Raw genomic sequence first — 17,978 nt, 5'->3', positions numbered from 1 at the left:
TGGAAACAGTCAGTGTTAATAGATGCTGCAGGGTCTGCGTTTGGACAGAAAAGAACCATATCTTGAATGCCAAGAAGAAATCCAGTTACAAGCTAGAGACCTCACAGCAGAGGAAAGGTCCAGACTAGTCCAAATATTCCAGGAATTTGACTGTGTTTTCTCGAAAGACAACCTCGTTGTGGACTCGGTGTGCTCCACATTGTAGAGATCCCCTAGCTTTCCATAGAATATTAGGGTTGGAAGAGACTCAGGGGGTCATCTAGTCCAATCCCCTGCTCAAAGCAGGACCAACACCAACTAAATCATCCCAGAGAGGGCTTTGTCAAGCCAGGCCTTAAAAACCTCTAAGGATGGAGATTCCACCACCTCCCGAGGTAACCCATTCCTGTGCTTCACCACCCTCCTCATGAAATAGTGTTCCCTAATATCCAACCTAGACCTCTGTCACTGCAACTTGAGACCATTACTCCTTGTTCTGTCATCTGCCACCACTGAGAACAACCTAGTTCCATCCTCTTTGGAACCCCCCTTCAGGTAGTTGAAGACTGCTATCAAATCCCCCCTTCACTCTTCTCTTCTGCAGACTAAGTAACCCCAGTTCCCTCAGCCTCGCCTCATAAGTCATCTGTCCCAGCCCCCTACTCATTTTTGTTGCCTTCCGCTGGAGTCTCTCCAATTTGTCCGCATCCCTTATGTAGTGGGGGGACTAACTCTGGACGCAATACTCCAGGTGTGGCCTCAACAGTGTCGAATACAGGGGAATAATCACTCTCTTCGATCTGCTGGCAATGCTCCTACTAATACAGCCCAATATGCCACTGGCCTTCTTGGCAATGAGGGCACACTGCTGACTCCTATTCAGCTTCTTGTCCACTGTAATCCCCAGGTCCTTTTCTGCAGAACTGCTGCTTAGCCAATTGCTCCCCAGCCTGTAGTGGTGTGGGATTCTTCTTTCCTAAGTGTAGGACTCTGCACTTGTCCTTGTTGAACCTCATCAGATTTCCTTTGACCTAATCCTCCAATTCGTCTAGGTCACTCTAGACCCTATCCCTACCCTCCAGCCTATCTACCTCCGCCTCCAGCTTAGTGTCATCTGCAAACTTGCTGAAGGTGCAATTCATCCCATCATCCACATCATTAATAAAGATGTTGAACGAAACTGGCCCCAGGACAGACCCCTGGGGCACTCCGCTTCATACCCGCTGCCAACTAGACATCAAGCCATTGATCACTTCCAGTTGAGCCTGACAATCTAGCCAGCTTTCGGTCCACCTTATAGTCCATTCATCCAATCCATACTTCTTTAACCTGCTGGCAAGAATACTGTGGAGACCATTTCAAAAGTTTTGCTAAAGTCAAAATATATATCACATACACTGCTTTCCCCATATCCACAGAGCCATTTATCTCATCATAGAAGGCAATCCGGTTGGTGAGACATGACTTACCCATAGTGAATCCATATTGACTGTTCCTGATCCCTCTCTTCCAAGTGCTTCAAAATGGATTCCTTTAGGATCTGTTCCATGATTTTTGACGGGGACTGAAGTAAGGCTGACCAGTCTGTAGTTCCCCGGGTTGTCTTTCTTCCCTTTTGTAAATATGGGCACTATATTTGCCTTTTTCCAATTCTCCAGGACCTCCCCCGATCACCATGAGTTTTCAAAGATAATGGCCAATGGCTCTGCAATCACATCAGCCAACTCCATCAGCACCCTTGGATGCATTAGATCTGGACCCATGGACCTGTGCACATCCAGCTTTTCTAAGTAGTCCTTAACTTGTTCTTTCACTACTGAGGGCTGCTCATCTCCTCCCCATACTGTGTTGCCCAGTGCAGCCGTCTGGGAGATGACCTTGTCTGTGAAGACCGAGGCAAAAAAGCATTGAGTACTTCAGCTTTTTCCACATCATCTGTCACTATGTTGCCTCCCCCATTCAGTAAGGGTCCCACACTTTCCCTGACCACCTTCTTGTTGCTAACATGCCTGTAGAAACTCTTCCTGTTACCCTTCACATCCCTTGTTAGCTGCAATTCCAATTTTGCCTTGGCCTTCCTGATTACACCCCTGCATGCTCTAGCAATATTTTTATACTCTTCCCTAGTCATCGGTCCAAATTTCCACTTCTTTTAAGCTTCCTTTTTGAGTTTAAGCTCACCGAAGATTTCACTGTTAAGCCAAGCTGGTCGCCTGCAATATTTGCTATTCTTTCTGAACTTCAGGATGGTTTGTTCCTGCACCCTCAATAAGGCTTCTTTAAAATACAGCCAGCTATCCTGGACTCCTTTCCCCCTCATATTAGCCTCCGAGGGGATCCAGCCCATCGGTTCCCTAAGGGAGTCTGTCTGCTTTTCTAAAGTCCAAGGTCTGTATTTTGCTACTTTTCTTTCTTCCTTTTGTCAGGATCCTGAACTCAACCATCTCATGGTCGCTGCTGCCTAGGTGGCCACCCGCTTCTACTTCCCCTACCAATTCTTTCCTGTTTGTAAGCAGCAGGTCAAGAGAAGCACGGCCCCCAGTTGGTTCCTCCAGCACTTGTACCAGGAAGTTGTCCCCAACACTCTCCAAAAACTTCCTGGATTGTCTGTGTATTGCTCTCCCGGCACATGTCAGGGTGATTGAAGTCCCCCATTAGAACCAGGGCCTAGGATCTGGAAACTTCAGTTAGTTGTCCGAAGAAAGCCTCATCTACCTCATCCTTCTGATCTGGTGGTCTATAGTACATGCCCACCAGAACATCACTCTTGTTGCTCTCACCGATAAACTTAACCCAAAGACTCTCAACAGGCTTTTCTCCAGTTTCAAAAGGGAGTTCTGGGCAATTATACTGCTCTCTTACATACAATGCAACTCCTCCAACTTTTCTCCCCTGCCTGTCCTTCCTGAACAGTTTATACCCATCCATGACAGTGCTCCAGTCATGTGAACTGCCCCACCACGTTTCTATTGTTCCAATCGTGTCATAGTTCCTTGATTGTGCCAGGACTTCCAGTTCTTCCTGCATGTTTCCCAGGCTTCTTGCATTCGTGTATATGCACCTAAGATAACTAGCTGATTGCCCTACTTTCTTAGTATGAATCAGAAGTCTTCCTGTCTTTTACCCTCCTTGTGTTTCCTCCCGGTATAGGAAAGGTGCAGCCCAATGGCCAATGGACAGCAGCCAAAGTGGAAGGGCAAGAAAGCAGAACTTGTGTTGCCAAATGACCAACAGAGGGAAGTAGAAAGGGAGGTGAAGGTATAGAACAGTGTATAAATAGCAAGGAAAGAGCATTGAAGAGCAAAGGACCTCTATGCTATGTAATGAATGCTGGATAGCAGTAGATGTTAGGGATTGAGAAATGGGCTGTTTTACTAACTAATGTCCACCAGGTGACATGAGAGTCAAAAATGGGAAAGAGACAGCTATAGCAAGAAGAATCCACTAGAGGAGAGCACAGTAACAGGCTGTCATGCTGGGACATGGACATTAGATGGCAGCAGAGTAGAGGAAATGAAAGGGGGGGATCAGAACTACTGACTAGTGACCAATAGATTTCAGTAGCCAATAAAATAATGGGAAAGTAATACTGTAAAATGGCCACTAGGTGGCAGCATAGAACCATTGGGTTAGAAGGGACTGCAAGGGTCATCTAGTCTGACCCCCTGCCAAGATACAGGATTTGTTGAGTCTCAGCCATCCAAGCCTGATGACTGTCCAGCGTCCACTTTCTCTACATCCTTTCTATACACTGGTGACCAAAATTGGACACAGTCTCCAGCTGAGGCCTAACCAGAGCCCAGCAGAGCGTTACTGTCACCTCCCGAGACTTGCATGCTATGCCTCTGTTAATGAAACCTAAAATTGCATTTGCTTTTTTTGAAACAGCATCACATTGCTGACTCATGTTGAGGTTGTGATCCACCACAACTCCCAGATCTTTCTCAGCAGTGCTGCTGCCAAGCCAGTTATCCCCTATTCTGTATTTGTGCATTTGTTTTTTCTTCCCTAAGTGAAAGCAGGTGGTAAGGGTGATATATGGGCAGCTAGTTTCAGAAATGCCCACTAGATGGCAGCATATCTTGAATATTAACAAAGGGCGGGTGTAAGTACATTATAACAGGCCATCACCTTGGACAGGCATCTTCCAAAAATGAAAGCTGGTGTTTGTTCATGATCTCAAATATTTTCCACATAGGATCATTAGACTTAAAAAAGTTGCAATTCTACAAGTCACGCTGATCAAGTCCCATTGGACATTGTTAGCTACAAAGCATTGGAGACACAAAATGAACCAAGTGGGAGAAAGGTTGAGGTGGGACCATATTAAAAAGCATGAATGCTGAATACAAATATGAGGCAGCATTTACACTTTGTAAATCCAAGGGGAAGCTCATTTTCCAAAGGTAGATCAAATGCACTTGCTCATCCCTTCAGGTAACTGCAGGTCTCTTCACTGAGAAAATCCAGTTTCTGCAGAAAGAGGAGAGACAAGAACCTCAGCTGAGGAACCTACGTCCTGGTGGCCAAGCCCTGAGAAATAAGAGCTCATCGCTTCAAGCTTGGGATGTCCTGTGGTTACAGGTGAGCACCATCTTCCTGACTGCATTTCTATACCACCAGCAAGCAGGGGCATGAATGTGCTTTGTGAATATTAGAGGGACAAGGTGGTGAGTTAATATCTGATATTGCACTAAATCTTGTTGGTGGAGGAGAGAAGCTTTTGAGCTACACAGAGCTCTTCTTCAGGTGAATATTAGCAGTTTTAGCCTCTCTTTCCCACAGCAGTGCCAATCAGCATTCATAGCACTATTTCACAGAGATAGAAGCTGAGATCCATGTCCTGTGAGGAGGGCGGAGAAGTTATTCCTTCTCCTACAGGGCACTGAAATGCGGAATATACCAGGAATCATTGTTAGAATAATTTGCATTTATTCTAACAGAAGATCAATGCCTAAGGAAAATAGACTGCAGCGGATATCTCAGTTCAACATTTTAGTTGATGTATTTATTGATTTCTGACTCCTAAGTCATGGCATGATTCTGGCAGTTGCCAGAAGTGAAATGCTGCATTTAAGCGTCATTGTTCAGCTTCAGTATGTCACTAGATGGGATACGACAGTAGATAAAGAGTCTGATCTGCATATCATTACTCGGCTACCGAAGAGAAATGGCCTGTTATATTAGTCATTGCTCTGATATGGCATAGGGTTGTCTACACGGATACAAAAGATCTGTTCTTGAACTGTGATTCCTTGCACTTTGACTAAAGTCAACACTTAGCCTTAAAACTTCAGCTGGTAACCAGGAGAGGGAGGGGAGTTTCTGAATATTTACTGAATTAATTAACAATTGATTAGCTTTCAGCTCTATGTTCTTCCAATTCAATTGCACAGTTTGCTTTATTATTCCTAGACTCAACCCATGGCAGACAGAAACCAGAGAAACCAAACGGCTGTCACAGAATTTATCCTCCTGGGATTCGGGGATCTCCCTGAACTGAAAATTCTTCTCTTCCTCATGTTCTTAGTGATCTACATGGCAACTATGTTCGGGAACATGCTCATCACTGCACTAGTTGTGGCTGATCAGCACCTTCACACCCCCATGTACTTCTTCCTGGGGAACTTGTCCTGCCTGGAGACCTGCTACACCTCGACCATCCTGCCCCAGATGCTGGCCAGTCTCCTGACTGGGGACAAAAGCATCTCAGTCAGTGGCTGCATCACACAACTGTATTTCTTTTGTGCTCTGGCGGCTACGGAATGCTGTCTCTTAGCAGTGATGTCTTATGATCGGTATTTAGCGATATGTAAACCCCTGCAGTATTCAACTCTTATGAATACCAGGTTTTGCCTCCAGTTGGCTGCTGGGTCATGGTTAAATGGTTGTTTGGTTACTGACATCTTTGTATTATTCATGTCACAGTTAATATTCTGTGGCCCGAATGAAATTGACCATTTCTACTGTGATCTCATCCCATTGATAAAACTCTCCTGCGGGGACTCACACCTGATCATATTGCTGGATTTTGTACTATCCTGTGTATTCACTCTACCTGCATTTCTACTAACCCTGACGTCCTATGTGTGTATCATTGCCACCATCCTGAGAATCCCTTCCACCACAGGGAGGCAGAAGGCATTTACCACCTGCTCCTCTCACCTCATCGTGGTGACAATTTTCTATGGAACCCTAATGATTGTCTACATTCTACCGAAACATGAGACACTAAGCGTCCTAAACAAAGTGCTCTCTCTTTGCTACACAGTCCTGACTCCCCTGGTTAACCCACTCGTCTACAGCCTGAGAAACAGAGAGGTCAAGGAAGCCTTGAGCAAAGCAGTCAGTAAATATGTGGCTTTCAAAAAAACATGCAGAGAATCCTAGATAACAACTTTGCCTAAATCACCCAGGCAGCTGTGAAAACCTCAGGCTATCACCCCCAGTGAAAATGAGTTGAAAACCCCCATTAAAAATCTCATCACTATTGTGAAAAAAATGGAGATGATCTGTATGGAGTTACTGAGCCAGTGTTTACAGTTCCGTGCTGTTTCCATGTGTCAGGGTTCCCGCCTCGCTTTGAACTCTAGGGTACAGATGTCGGGACCCGCATGAAAGACCCCCTAAGCTTATTTCTACCATCTTAGGGTAAAACTTCCCCAAGGCACAAATTCTTTACCCTTGGAGGGTACATTGCCCCCACCAAGTGATTTAACAAAGATTCAGGGAAAGGACCACTTGGAGTTCCTATTCCCCCAAAATATCCCCCCAAGCCCTCACACCCCGCTTCCTGGGGAGGCCTGAGAATAACCTAGATGAGCACAGACCAGGCTTGGGTTTTTAGGGTCCTAAAATCAGATTCTTTTAAAAAAGAGCTTTATTAGAAGAACAAAATATAGATAAAAGAAGAACTCTGTACGATTAGAATGGAAGATAATCTCACAGGCAGTCAGATTCATATGTGGACATCTCTATTCAGAGGGCACAATCACAGGGGCTAATCACATCAGCCACACTATCAGAGAGCTCGTTCACCTGCACATCTACCAATGTGACATATGCCATCATGTGCCAGCAATGCCCCTCTGCCATGTACATTGGCCAAACCGGACAGTCTCTACGTAAGAGAATAAATGGACACAAATCCGATGTCAAGAATGATAACATTCAAAAACTAATCAGAGAACACTTCAATCTCTCTGGCCACTCGATTACAGACCTAAAAGTCACAATATTAGAACAACAAAATTTCAAAAACAGATTCCAACGAGAGACTGCTGAATTGGAATTAATTTAGAAACTGGACACCATTAAATTAGGCTTGAATAAAGACTGGGAGTGGATGTGTCATTACAGAAAGTAAAACTATTTCCCCATGTTTATTTCCCCCCCCTACTGTTCCTCACACGTTTTTGTCAACTGCTGGAAATGGCCCATCTTGATTATCACTACAAAAGCTTTTTTTCCCCCTCTCCCTCTCCTGCTTGTAATAGCTCATCTTAACTGATCACTCATGTTATATTGTGTATGGTAACACCCATGGTTTCATGTTCTCTGTGTATATGAAATCGTCCTACTGAATTTTCCACTGCATGCATCTGATGAAGTGGGCTGTAGCCCATGAAAGCTTATGCTCAAATAAATTTGTTAGTCTCTAAGGTGCCACAAGTACTCCTGTTCTTTTTATGCAGGATGATGGTATTTTTGTCCACGGTCTTGGTTAAACATTCACCCTATGTGAGGAGTGTGTACGGCATTTGAAAATGCACAGAGCTGACATTGTATAAGGCACAAAATCCACTAACGATCCAAGTAAATCCCTGTGTCTGTTCCCTGTTCATTGTTTCTCAATGTTAGATAATAAAGTTTTGTAATCTAATTCAGACAGTCAAATGGAAATAAAAAACAATGTGTGGCATCCTGTTTTTTGCTGCAGTTCTTAAGTCCCTAAGGACACAATAGAAAATCCAGCCTGAACTCGGGTCAGTGTTGTCCATCTAAGTAGAAGGACCAGGGAGGGAGGTGGCCATAACCATGTTTTTTTTCATGGAGTTTAACTGGGCATGAGGGAGAATGGAGACAATTTTAATGAATTTTTTATTTCCATAAAAAACCCATTTTTGATCAAAATCATTTTTATGTTTATATTAATTGTGATTATTGCCATCATACCCCTCTGCAAACCCACCTTCACTGCACTCCCACAGGCTGGATGCAAACAGCCAGGCCCCAGCAGTGACCTCTGGACACTTCACCAGGAACAGCTTCATAGCTCTTATCTGGGCTATGCCCGGCTGGGACCAGCTTCAACAAAGCACGTGCACCAGGCTCACCGGGCCCTTGGAGGCAGGGAGGCTGGGCAAACAAAGAGGTAGACTCACAAGCCAGGGGCACTGGGACTGCCCAGACCCAGCTGGGGGTTTGCCAGGGCACCCGTAGAACTGAGGCCGTTCCTGGGGTCGGGTCTGTCAACCGGGCACCGAGGAGGGACTTGGCCTGTGGCCCTGCAGGACAGAAGCTGCTTTGCTGCTGCCAATGGTACAGAGCAGTTCAAAGGGAGGGGACGTGTTACACTGAGTGTCCCCAAAACTGACTGCAACGAGTGCCCGTCCCGAGAGGGCTAGTTCTCAGGGCACCGTGTCCAGCCAGCCCCAGGTGCCTTAGACAGCTCTGCTCCACACAGGTTCAGTTATGCATTTCCATTGGAAACAGACCCCACAGCAACAGAAATGCACTGGATGGATGGGAAACCCCTGATAAACCTTTGAAAGCCACTGCTATTGTTGTATGTGCTTCTGTAGCCACTAATTTTGCAATCATGCTATTGTACGGTTTTGTTCCCAGCAGCTCTAATTTGGAACAGCACACACCTAGCAGTAGGTAAGAAATGAGGCAAGATGTGATTATGCTCTCTAGGGTCACTAGAGGGTAGAGGAATGGGAAAGGTGCAGCGGTGCTGCCCAGTGGATAGCAGCCAAAGTGGAAGTCAAGAAAAGAGAAGTTATGTTGCCAAATGACCAGCAAATGGACGTGGACAGAGGTAAAGCTGTATAATACAGATTAGATAGCATCACTGTAAATGGTGAAGAAAGAATTTTGTGGATCAATGGATCTCTATGCTATGTAAGGAACTGGAAATATCTTTAGAAACCAAAGTGAGGAATGTGAGTGAGCAATGTACAAATGAAGATATTGAGGAATTCTGAAGTCGTGTTAATAAGGGAATCAGAGACAGCCAGCCTAGCTAGTTCTAGCTTACCAACACTTCCTAAAGATGGGAAAAGTGTACCATGGTGGACCAAGGATTGTGAAATGGTAGCAGGTGTTAAGGGACAAGAAATGGGCTGTTATACTGAATAATGACCAACGGGGACACAAGAGCATCAAGGTTGGAATGAGGTAGATACAGCATCCACTGTGATTAACTCCAGAAGAGAGCAGAGGGTAAGAACTGAGCAATAGACTGTCATGCTGTGTAATCGACCCTAGGGGCATCAGATTGAAAGAAATGAGGAAAGCTCAGGAATATTGGCCAATATATTTCAGAACAGGATAAAGTCCTCAATGTGAAAAGGAAAGGTCATTGATGCTGCAAGGTGTCCACTAGAGGGCAGCATATTCTAAACAGGAGAATTGGCCTGCTATTTTCTGAAATGTCCAGTAGATGGCAGCAGATAAAGGCTTCATATTATTTATTATTATAGGTTTCAGAGCAGCAGCCGTGTTAGTCTGTATCCTTAAAAAGAACAGGAGTACTTGTGGCACCTTAGAGACTAACAAATTTATGAGAGCATAAGCTTCCTTGAGCTTCATCGGATGCATCCGATGAAGTGGACTGTAGCTCACGAAAGCTTATGCTCTAATAAATTTGTTAGTCTCTAAGGTGCCACAAGTCCTCCTGTTCTTTTTATTATTATAGGGGCAGTAGGTTTTAACAGGCCATCACCTAGTGCAGTGGTTCCCAAACTTTTTGGCATCACACCCCCTTTTTAATTTTTGAGACACCCTCATGCCCCCCACCTCTCCTTTACCATCATCCAACCCGCCCTGTTCCTTGTCCCCTGACCACTCCCTCCCAGGATCCCCCTCCCCTAACCTCCCTCCCGGGACCCCACCCCCTATCCAACCCCCCCGCTCCCTGTCTCCTGACCGTCCCTGTCCCCCCCAGAACCTCCGCCCCATCCAACTGCTCCCTGTCCCCTGACTGCCCCCCCGGGACCTCCTGCCCCTTATCCAACCTCCCTCCCCCTGCTCCCAGCCCCCTTATCAGGCTGCTCAGAGTGGCAGAACTGGCTTATTGGAAAGCCTGGGAGGTGGGCGGGTGCAAGCTGCGCTGCCCGCACGGCGGCGTAACTGTAGGGGAGTGTGGGCAGGAGGGGAGGGGGCAGGGGCTCACCTCCCCAGCCGGGAGCTCAAGGGCCGGGCCGCCTCGTGCCCCCCTTGGAATTTCTTCATGCCCCCCCCAGGGGGGCATGCCCCCCAGTTTGGGAGCCAATGATATAGTGTTTCACCATTATGTGAAGAATTTTCCCCAGTGGGATTTTCCCCCCTTTTATAAGTGTAAGCAAGGTCTGCATGAACTCTTCCCTGACCTCTCGCGATGAGCTGGGGAAGAAGATTTCATGAACTGACCTTGTTTGCATAGACACGCCCACTCTGCCTAGGCATGATGGGAATGCTTTGCCCAGCATGCATCCGACGAAGTGGGTATTCACCCACGAAAGCTTATGCTCCAAGACATGCCACAGGACTCTTTGCCTCTTACCCAGATAATGACTTTTGGTGGTGTTGGATAACAAGTCACTTTGTTATTGGGGCAGGGGTAATAAAGGATTGTGTATCCTTGTTGTGGGGATCAAGGGCAACAGAACTGTGCTTGGCATCTCCGGATAGAGGGACTCACCCTCAACTAAACTTCATTCGCTAAGCAGGGGACGTGGGTGCCAAAGTCCAGTGGAATTGAGAGAGAGTGTGGACAGGTAGTTTGTGGTGTGGGCTTTGCTGAAGGGTACTAAACACTAGTTGACCCTTCTTTTCTGTACTGTGTAATAATAGAGTTGAGTAAGACTCAACTGAGAGTCTTGTTGCAAGCCAACAGAATTGAAATCACTAATACTTGCTTACAGACAGCCCCCCAACCTAAATCAAATACTCACCAGCAACCACACACCACAAAAGCAAACCACTAACCCAGGAACCTATCCTTGCAACAAAGCCCGTTGCCAACTGTGCCCACATATCTATTCAGGGGACACCGTCATATGACCTAATCACATCAGCCACACTATCAGAGGCTCGTTCACCTGCACATCTGCCAATGTGATATATGCCATTATGTGCCAGCAATGCCCCTCTGCCATGTACATTGGCCAAACCGGATAGTCTCTACGTAAAAGAATAAATGGACACAAATCAGATGTCAAGAATTATAACATTCAAAAACCAGTCGGAGAACACTTCAATCTCCCTGGTCACTCGATTACAGACCTAAAAGTCACAATATTGCAACAAAAAAGACTTCAAAAATAGACTTCAACGAGAGACTGTTGAATTGGAATTAATTTGCCAACTGGACACCATTAAATTAGGCTCGAATAAAGACTGGGAGTGGATGGGTCATTACACAAAGTAAAACTATTTCCCCATGTTTATTTCCACACACACACACCCACTGTTCCTCACACCTCCTTGTCAACTGTGGGAAATGGGCCATCTTGATTATCACTACAAAAAGTTTTTTTTCTCCTGCTGTTAATAGCTCACCTTAACTGATCACTTGTTATAGTGTGCATGGCAACACCCACTTTGTCATGTTCTCTGTGTATATCTATCTATCTATCTATCTACCTATCTATCTATCTTCCTACTGTATTTTCCACTGTATGCATCCGATGAAGTGGGTTTTAGCCCACAAAATCTTATGCTCAAATAAATTTGTTAGTCTCTAAGGTGCTACAAGTACTCCTGTTCTTTTTGCTGACACAGACTAACACGGCTACCTCTCTGAAATCTGTACTTAGTGCTGCTTTTCACCACCTCTGATATTTCAATTAGGATGTGAATTTGAATACATTGTCCCGCTCCCTATCTCTTGAGTCAGTTGGACCAGGGATAGTGGAGACTAGTTAGGCAGCCTCCAAATGTCCAGGTTCCATTCTGTAACCAGGCAGGGACTCCAAAAGAGCAGACTATCAAAGGACACATTTATGGAAAACTTTTTTCAAAACTGTCATCTCTACAATCTCTCTGACACTTTTGCAAGTACAGTTTTGAGAACTCCTCAGTGCCACTTGGGATGAACATTGGCCAAATCAAAGAGATCGGAAAACCGAAGAAGTTTACTTTAAAACAGGGTTTTCCCCAAAACTGGGAACTATGTATAACACCAGTGGCCTCAGGACTGAGACGGCTGGACATTTTCTTTCCCATGGTAAACAATTTATTTGAGAGGCAGGAACCTCTCAGAAATGAGAATCCAACACACAGAATGGTCAGGCAACCCATCGGGCACATCCCAGGAACGACACTGGAACTATAGAGAAGCTATTGCAATAGCTATTATGATACAGTCCAGAGGGCTGTTGCATCAAAAATATCTGAACAGTTAGTTCATGATGCAAAAGCATTAGAGACAAGCATGCAACACTCGTCAGAGTGATCATAGTGAGAAGTAACCTGTCTTGCCCAGCTCCCACTTGCTGGTGGTGACCCAGCTTTCACCCTTAGTGTCCTGGGATAAAAGTATCCTGTGGGGGAAGGTCCTTGCATGCTAGTCCTGCTCCTGGAGTATGGGCTGAGATCCCTAAAAGAGGGGAGTCCCTGCGTTTTATCTGTGGCCACCTCTGCTCCAGGACTGGTGTATATAGTGTAAAAACAAACAAGTTACCCTCAGCAATTACCCAGACTCCACATCACTGAATTCTCCTCCAATGGGAAACTAATCTGCAAGACCCTGAATTCTGCTCCTGCTCATCAGATGGTTGAGAATATTGTTAAATAAACAAACATTAGTAATTACTGATAACATCAAAGTTCCTTCGGAGAAATATTTCTACTGGGGATGTGAGTGTGTGAGAGATGCATCTTTCTTTCCAAATCTTTCATTTGCAAATTATGGATTAAATTTACTTTATATTCAGTTTCCTGTGTGTTTGTTAAACTGCATGGCTTCAGCACCCAATCAGGTAAGCCGGAGTCATGTTAGCCATTGTTACTCACGCAATTCTTCCATTGAAGGCTGTTGTCACTTGTTGACTGTGTGCAGGGCTGGCTCCAGGCACCAGCTTTCCAAGCAGGTGCTTGGGGCGGCATTCAGAATGAGGCGGCAGTCCGTGTCCCTCGGCGGCAATTCGGCAGCAGCTCTGCCACTCTTCTGGGCGCGGCAGCAATTCGGCGGCGACTGCTTGGGGTGGCAAAATCTGTAGAGCCACCCCTGGCTGTGTCTGTGTTCTCTCTGTGTGCTGCACCAGCTCTGTGCAGAGAGCTGGTCCAGCAGCCTCCAGTCGAACTGCCCAAGAAGACCACAGGCTCGATTCAGTGGCGACGACACTCGGCCAGGTTTATTGTCAATGAAGCATAGTCCTAGCGTTCTGTACGTGCTACAGGTATGCTAACCCATGTACACCCATTACAATAGTCTCGGCTCAGTGAGCAGTGGGCTCTTCCGCTCCCCCTTCAGCCGGACCAATACGCCCTCTCTCTGACCCCTCTTTTATACAGTGATACAAACAAGTTACCTATTGCCCCTCTAACGTGGCTACTTACCACTTTACCTTGTACTTATTGGTTCGATCAAACTATCTCTATCCCTCACCCTGTTATCCTGACCTTATCTTTAGGAGGCATCAGTGTGTCCCTGTTATCGTCGGGGAGTGTATTTACACCATACTTGGTGTCAGGGTGTTCTGGTACCACCCTTCTGGAATGAGTTTACATGAGTGTCCTGTGCTTAGCACTTCTGAGGAATCTTTCTGTTTTTGCAGTGCCAGCCCTGTTCTTGCCAGGCTCTGTGAACTTGCAAGTAGGCATGTTTTGTGACGAGGCCTGACTCCTGCTCACAGCCTGACTTTTCCTGACTTGGTTTTATATCACACTTGCCTGCGTATTCACCCTGCCTCCATTCCTACTAACCCTGACGTCCTACGCGTGTATCGTCGCCACCATCCTGAGAATCCCTTCCACCACCAGGAGGCAGAAGGCGTTTTCCTGCTCCTCTCACCTCATCATCGTGACAATTTTCGATGGAACAATAATGATTGTGTACATGCTACCGAAATGTGATACCCTGGGAGACCTGAACAAAGTGCTCTCTCTTTGCTACCTGGTCCTGACTCCCCTGGTCAACCCCCTCATCTACAGCCTGGGAAACAGAGAGGTCAAGGAAGCCTTGTGCAAAGCAGTCAGCAAATGTGACTTTCACAAAAACATGCGGAGACTCCGAGATAACTTAGCCTGAGGTTTTCAAAGCTGCCTGGGTGATTTAAGCACAATTAAGTTGAAAAGTCCCATTGAAAAATCTCAGCAGTAAAGTGAAAAGGAATTGGAGATGATCTGTAGAGAGATATTGAGACAGTTTTCGTGGTCCCCTGCTGTGCCCATGTAACACAGCTTGCAGGAAAGTGCCATTGTGGACAGCTCTGTCACTCTCCAATGTTCAGCACTGATACACACGCAGTATGATGGTCTTTTTCGTCATGGTGCTGGCAGTTCACCCCACGTGAGAAGGGTGCACAGTGTCTGAAAATGCACAGAGCTGACATTTTGTAAGGAACAAAATCCACTAACCATCAAAGTAAATCCCTGTGTATATCCCCTGTTCTTTGATTCTCTGTGTTAGGTAATAAAGTCTTGTAATCAAATTCAGACAGTTTCATATGAATATTGTGTGTGCCTCAGTTTCCCCTATGTGGTGCATATTTAATTAGGTGGGGGAAGGGTCTGTTTATTCTTTGCAGAGTCTCAGGGACACAGGTGTGACCGACACCTAGCTGCCTGGGTCCCCATGCCCAGGGAGACTCCCAGAAGACAATGGCCACTCCAATTGCCCAGACATTTGGTGCCTAGCAACAAATGACCATGGATGGCCTATCCTCCACAGGAAGCCAGCTGGGTGTGACCAGCTGGAGGACAACGGACTGGGGAGGGGCCAGGTGGGGTTCTTAAATGTGGGCTGTTGGAGGCAGGGAGAAGCTTCTGGACTGGGACTACAGAGGGGTCAGAGAGCACTGGGCTCTGGGACTGACCCAGATGGGCTATGCTGTAACTTTCCATTCTATACGACAACGAGGGACTTTCTACGCTGTGCTCCAGACATCTCATAAACCCTTCTGCTTTTACAAGTCTGGCTGAGAGTCACTCCAGAGTCAGGAAGATGGGGGTGCATTGCTCCTTTTCGGTGTGCAAGTCTTCCCCAGGGATCCAATTCAGGTGGACTCCCTGAGGGGAGCTCACAGTGAGAAGCAGGGGTTCCTAAGTTGGGTCCCCGGAGGTGGTGAAGCCAAGAGGTATACCCTAATGAGAGTGTGACCCTAACTGAGCTGACACACTACAGGGGCCCTCCCAGGTACTGTTCCAGAGCCATTCAAGAGCACCAGACCTGTGGATCCATGACAGGTGGTAGCAGAGTATGGTTGGCGAATGCACCCAGTAGATGGTTGGCTGCTGAAGGCACCAGAAGGGCCTTGCAATAAGTGACTGGCAGCGGTAAAACAAGGGAAGGTAAAGGAAAGAGCGAGGAAATGGCCTATAAGCATCTCTCTAAGAAGAACATTGCAAACCTGGGTAGGGAGAGAGGCTTAAGCATTGGGAAGCTCAACAAGGCACGGCTGATTGCACGGCTAGAGAAGGACGACCAGTCTAAATAGCAGGTTCCAGGCCCTACAGAGTCTGGGAGCAGCAAAGACAGCAGCCAGAGCAAACCAGGTCATTTATCAGACCTGGTTTCACATCCAGCAGGGGGTCTTCACGACCTGGTTCCCCATCAGTAGATTTGAAGCGGTTGGAGTTGTAGCTGAGAGCACAGGAGGTAGAGGACCAGGAGAAGCAGCAAAAGCGTGAGGCCGAACAGCAGGAGAAGCAACAAAAGCATGAGCTGGAGATGGAGAAGTGGAGGGGCAAGAGGACCCACTGATGGGTAAGTGGGGAAAGGCCCCGAGGTGCCCATTCTGCAGGGAACCAAGGCTACGAGGTTAACTATGAGGTTAGGTCGAATTTAGCTGCATTAGGTCGATTTTATAATGAAGGTGTCTACACAACCAACCCCGTTCCACTGACCTAAAGGGCTCTTAAAATCAACTGCTGTACTCCTTCCCAACGAGGGGAGTAGCACTAAAATCGACCTTCCTGAGTCAAATTTGGGGTAGTGTAGATGCAGCACTGTGCACTTTGATGGTATTGGCCTCCAGGAGGTATCCCAGAGTGCTCCAATGTGACCACTCTGGGCAGCACTTTCAACTCCGCTGCACTAGCCAGGTACACAGGAAAAGCACCGGGAACTTTTGAATTTCATTTCCTGTTTGGTCAGCTTGGCAAGCTCAACAGAACAGGTGACCATGCAGTCCCAGAATTGCAAACAAACTCCAGCATGGAGTGAACTTGAGACACTGGATCTGACTGCCGTATGGGGAGAAGAATCTGTGCAGGCAGAACTCCGATCCAGCAGAAGAAATGCTGATATATATGCCAAAATCACCCAGGGCATGGTGGAGAGAGGCTATACCAGGAATGCACGTCAGTGTTTTGTGAAAATTAAGGAGCTCAGGCAAGCCTCCCAAAAGCAAGACAAAGGAGGCAAACGGTCGCTCTGGGTCAGAGCCCCAGACATGCCACTTCTATGATCAGCTGCGTGCCATTCTAGGGGGGGACCCTATCAGTACCCCAACACGGAGGAGGATTTTGTGGATGAGGAAGAGGCGGAAGAGGAGGAGAATGCAAAGCGGAAAATGCGTTCTTCCTGGCAGCTAGGACCTTTTCCTCAGCCTGGAGCCAATACACTCCCAGGGCCTGTTGTTCCCGGACCCTGAAGGCAGAGGAGGCACCTCTGGTGAGTGCGCATTTGTAACGACACTACAGGGGTTAAAAGTAATTGTGTTTCATGTTTGATTTGCCTTGAACAATTGGGATGCATTTGCGGCCAGTACAGCTAATGGAAAAGTCTGTTAACGTGTCTGAGGATGGAGCGGGAATCCTCCAGGGACATCTCCATGAAGCTCTCCTGGAGGAACTCTGAAAGCCTTTGAAGAAGGTTTCTGGGGAGGGCTGCCTTATTTCATCCTCCACGGTAGGACACTTTACCATGCCAAGCCAGTAGCAAGTGGTCTGGAATCATTGCAGCACAAAATATGGCAGCAAATGGTCCTCGGTTTTGGTTGCATTCATGCAACATTTGGTCTTTATCTTTCTTTGTCAGCCTCAGGAGAGTGATATCATTCATGGTTGAAATAGGGGAAGTTTTGTAAGGGACCAATAATCCCCTCTGTGTGGTGAGCCCCAACACATTAGACCCTGGTCATGCTGGGCTGTTTGCGCTTGGCTAAAAGGGATCATCAGGGAGTATAGCCTCGCTGGGGGGTGGGGGGGGGGGTGCTGCTGCACATCCACCCCAAAAATGCAGCCCCTCCTTCTAAATGGCAACCCCAACCAGCATTGGTTGCTATGGGAAAGGAGGGCGCTGCAGTTTCAAACCATTCCCACATGTTATGAAAGAGGAAGAAGCCAACCCCACGTACCCTTTGGCTTACCATGGCTGCCTGCAAAACGAGTGCTGTTGCCCAGCCATACGTGATGTGTCACCATACCGGCAGGCGCTCAATATAAAAAGCAAAATGTGACCTTGTACCTAAAAAACATGTGCTCTCTGCTGTGAATTGCTTGATTCACTGTGAAAGAGTTTCCCTTTTGTTCTCAGAAATGTATCTTTTTAAAAGTCTACTCTCCCTTTCTCCCACCCCCTGCAGCTGCAAATGCTTCTATGCTCCCTGCATCAACTCCGTCCCTGA

The 17,978-nt window shown here is 46.8% G+C and overlaps 1 protein-coding gene across 1 annotated transcript; it reads left to right on the top strand.

Moving 5' to 3' along the window:
- The first annotated feature begins 4,494 nt into the window (after positions 1-4,494).
- On the top strand, positions 4,495-14,437 carry LOC141998883 (olfactory receptor 6N1-like). Its single transcript, XM_074971852.1, has 3 exons — positions 4,495-4,563; positions 5,395-6,300; positions 14,357-14,437. Exons 2-3 carry the CDS (start codon positions 5,404-5,406, stop codon positions 14,435-14,437), a joined length of 978 nt encoding a protein of 325 aa, XP_074827953.1. The 5' UTR covers positions 4,495-4,563; positions 5,395-5,403.
- Positions 14,438-17,978: the final 3,541 nt, after the last annotated feature.

Source organism: Natator depressus, chromosome 14 (genome assembly GCF_965152275.1).
Source record: "Natator depressus isolate rNatDep1 chromosome 14, rNatDep2.hap1, whole genome shotgun sequence".
NCBI classification, from domain to species: domain Eukaryota; kingdom Metazoa; phylum Chordata; order Testudines; family Cheloniidae; genus Natator; species Natator depressus.
This window is presented reverse-complemented; position numbering and strand designations above follow the sequence as displayed.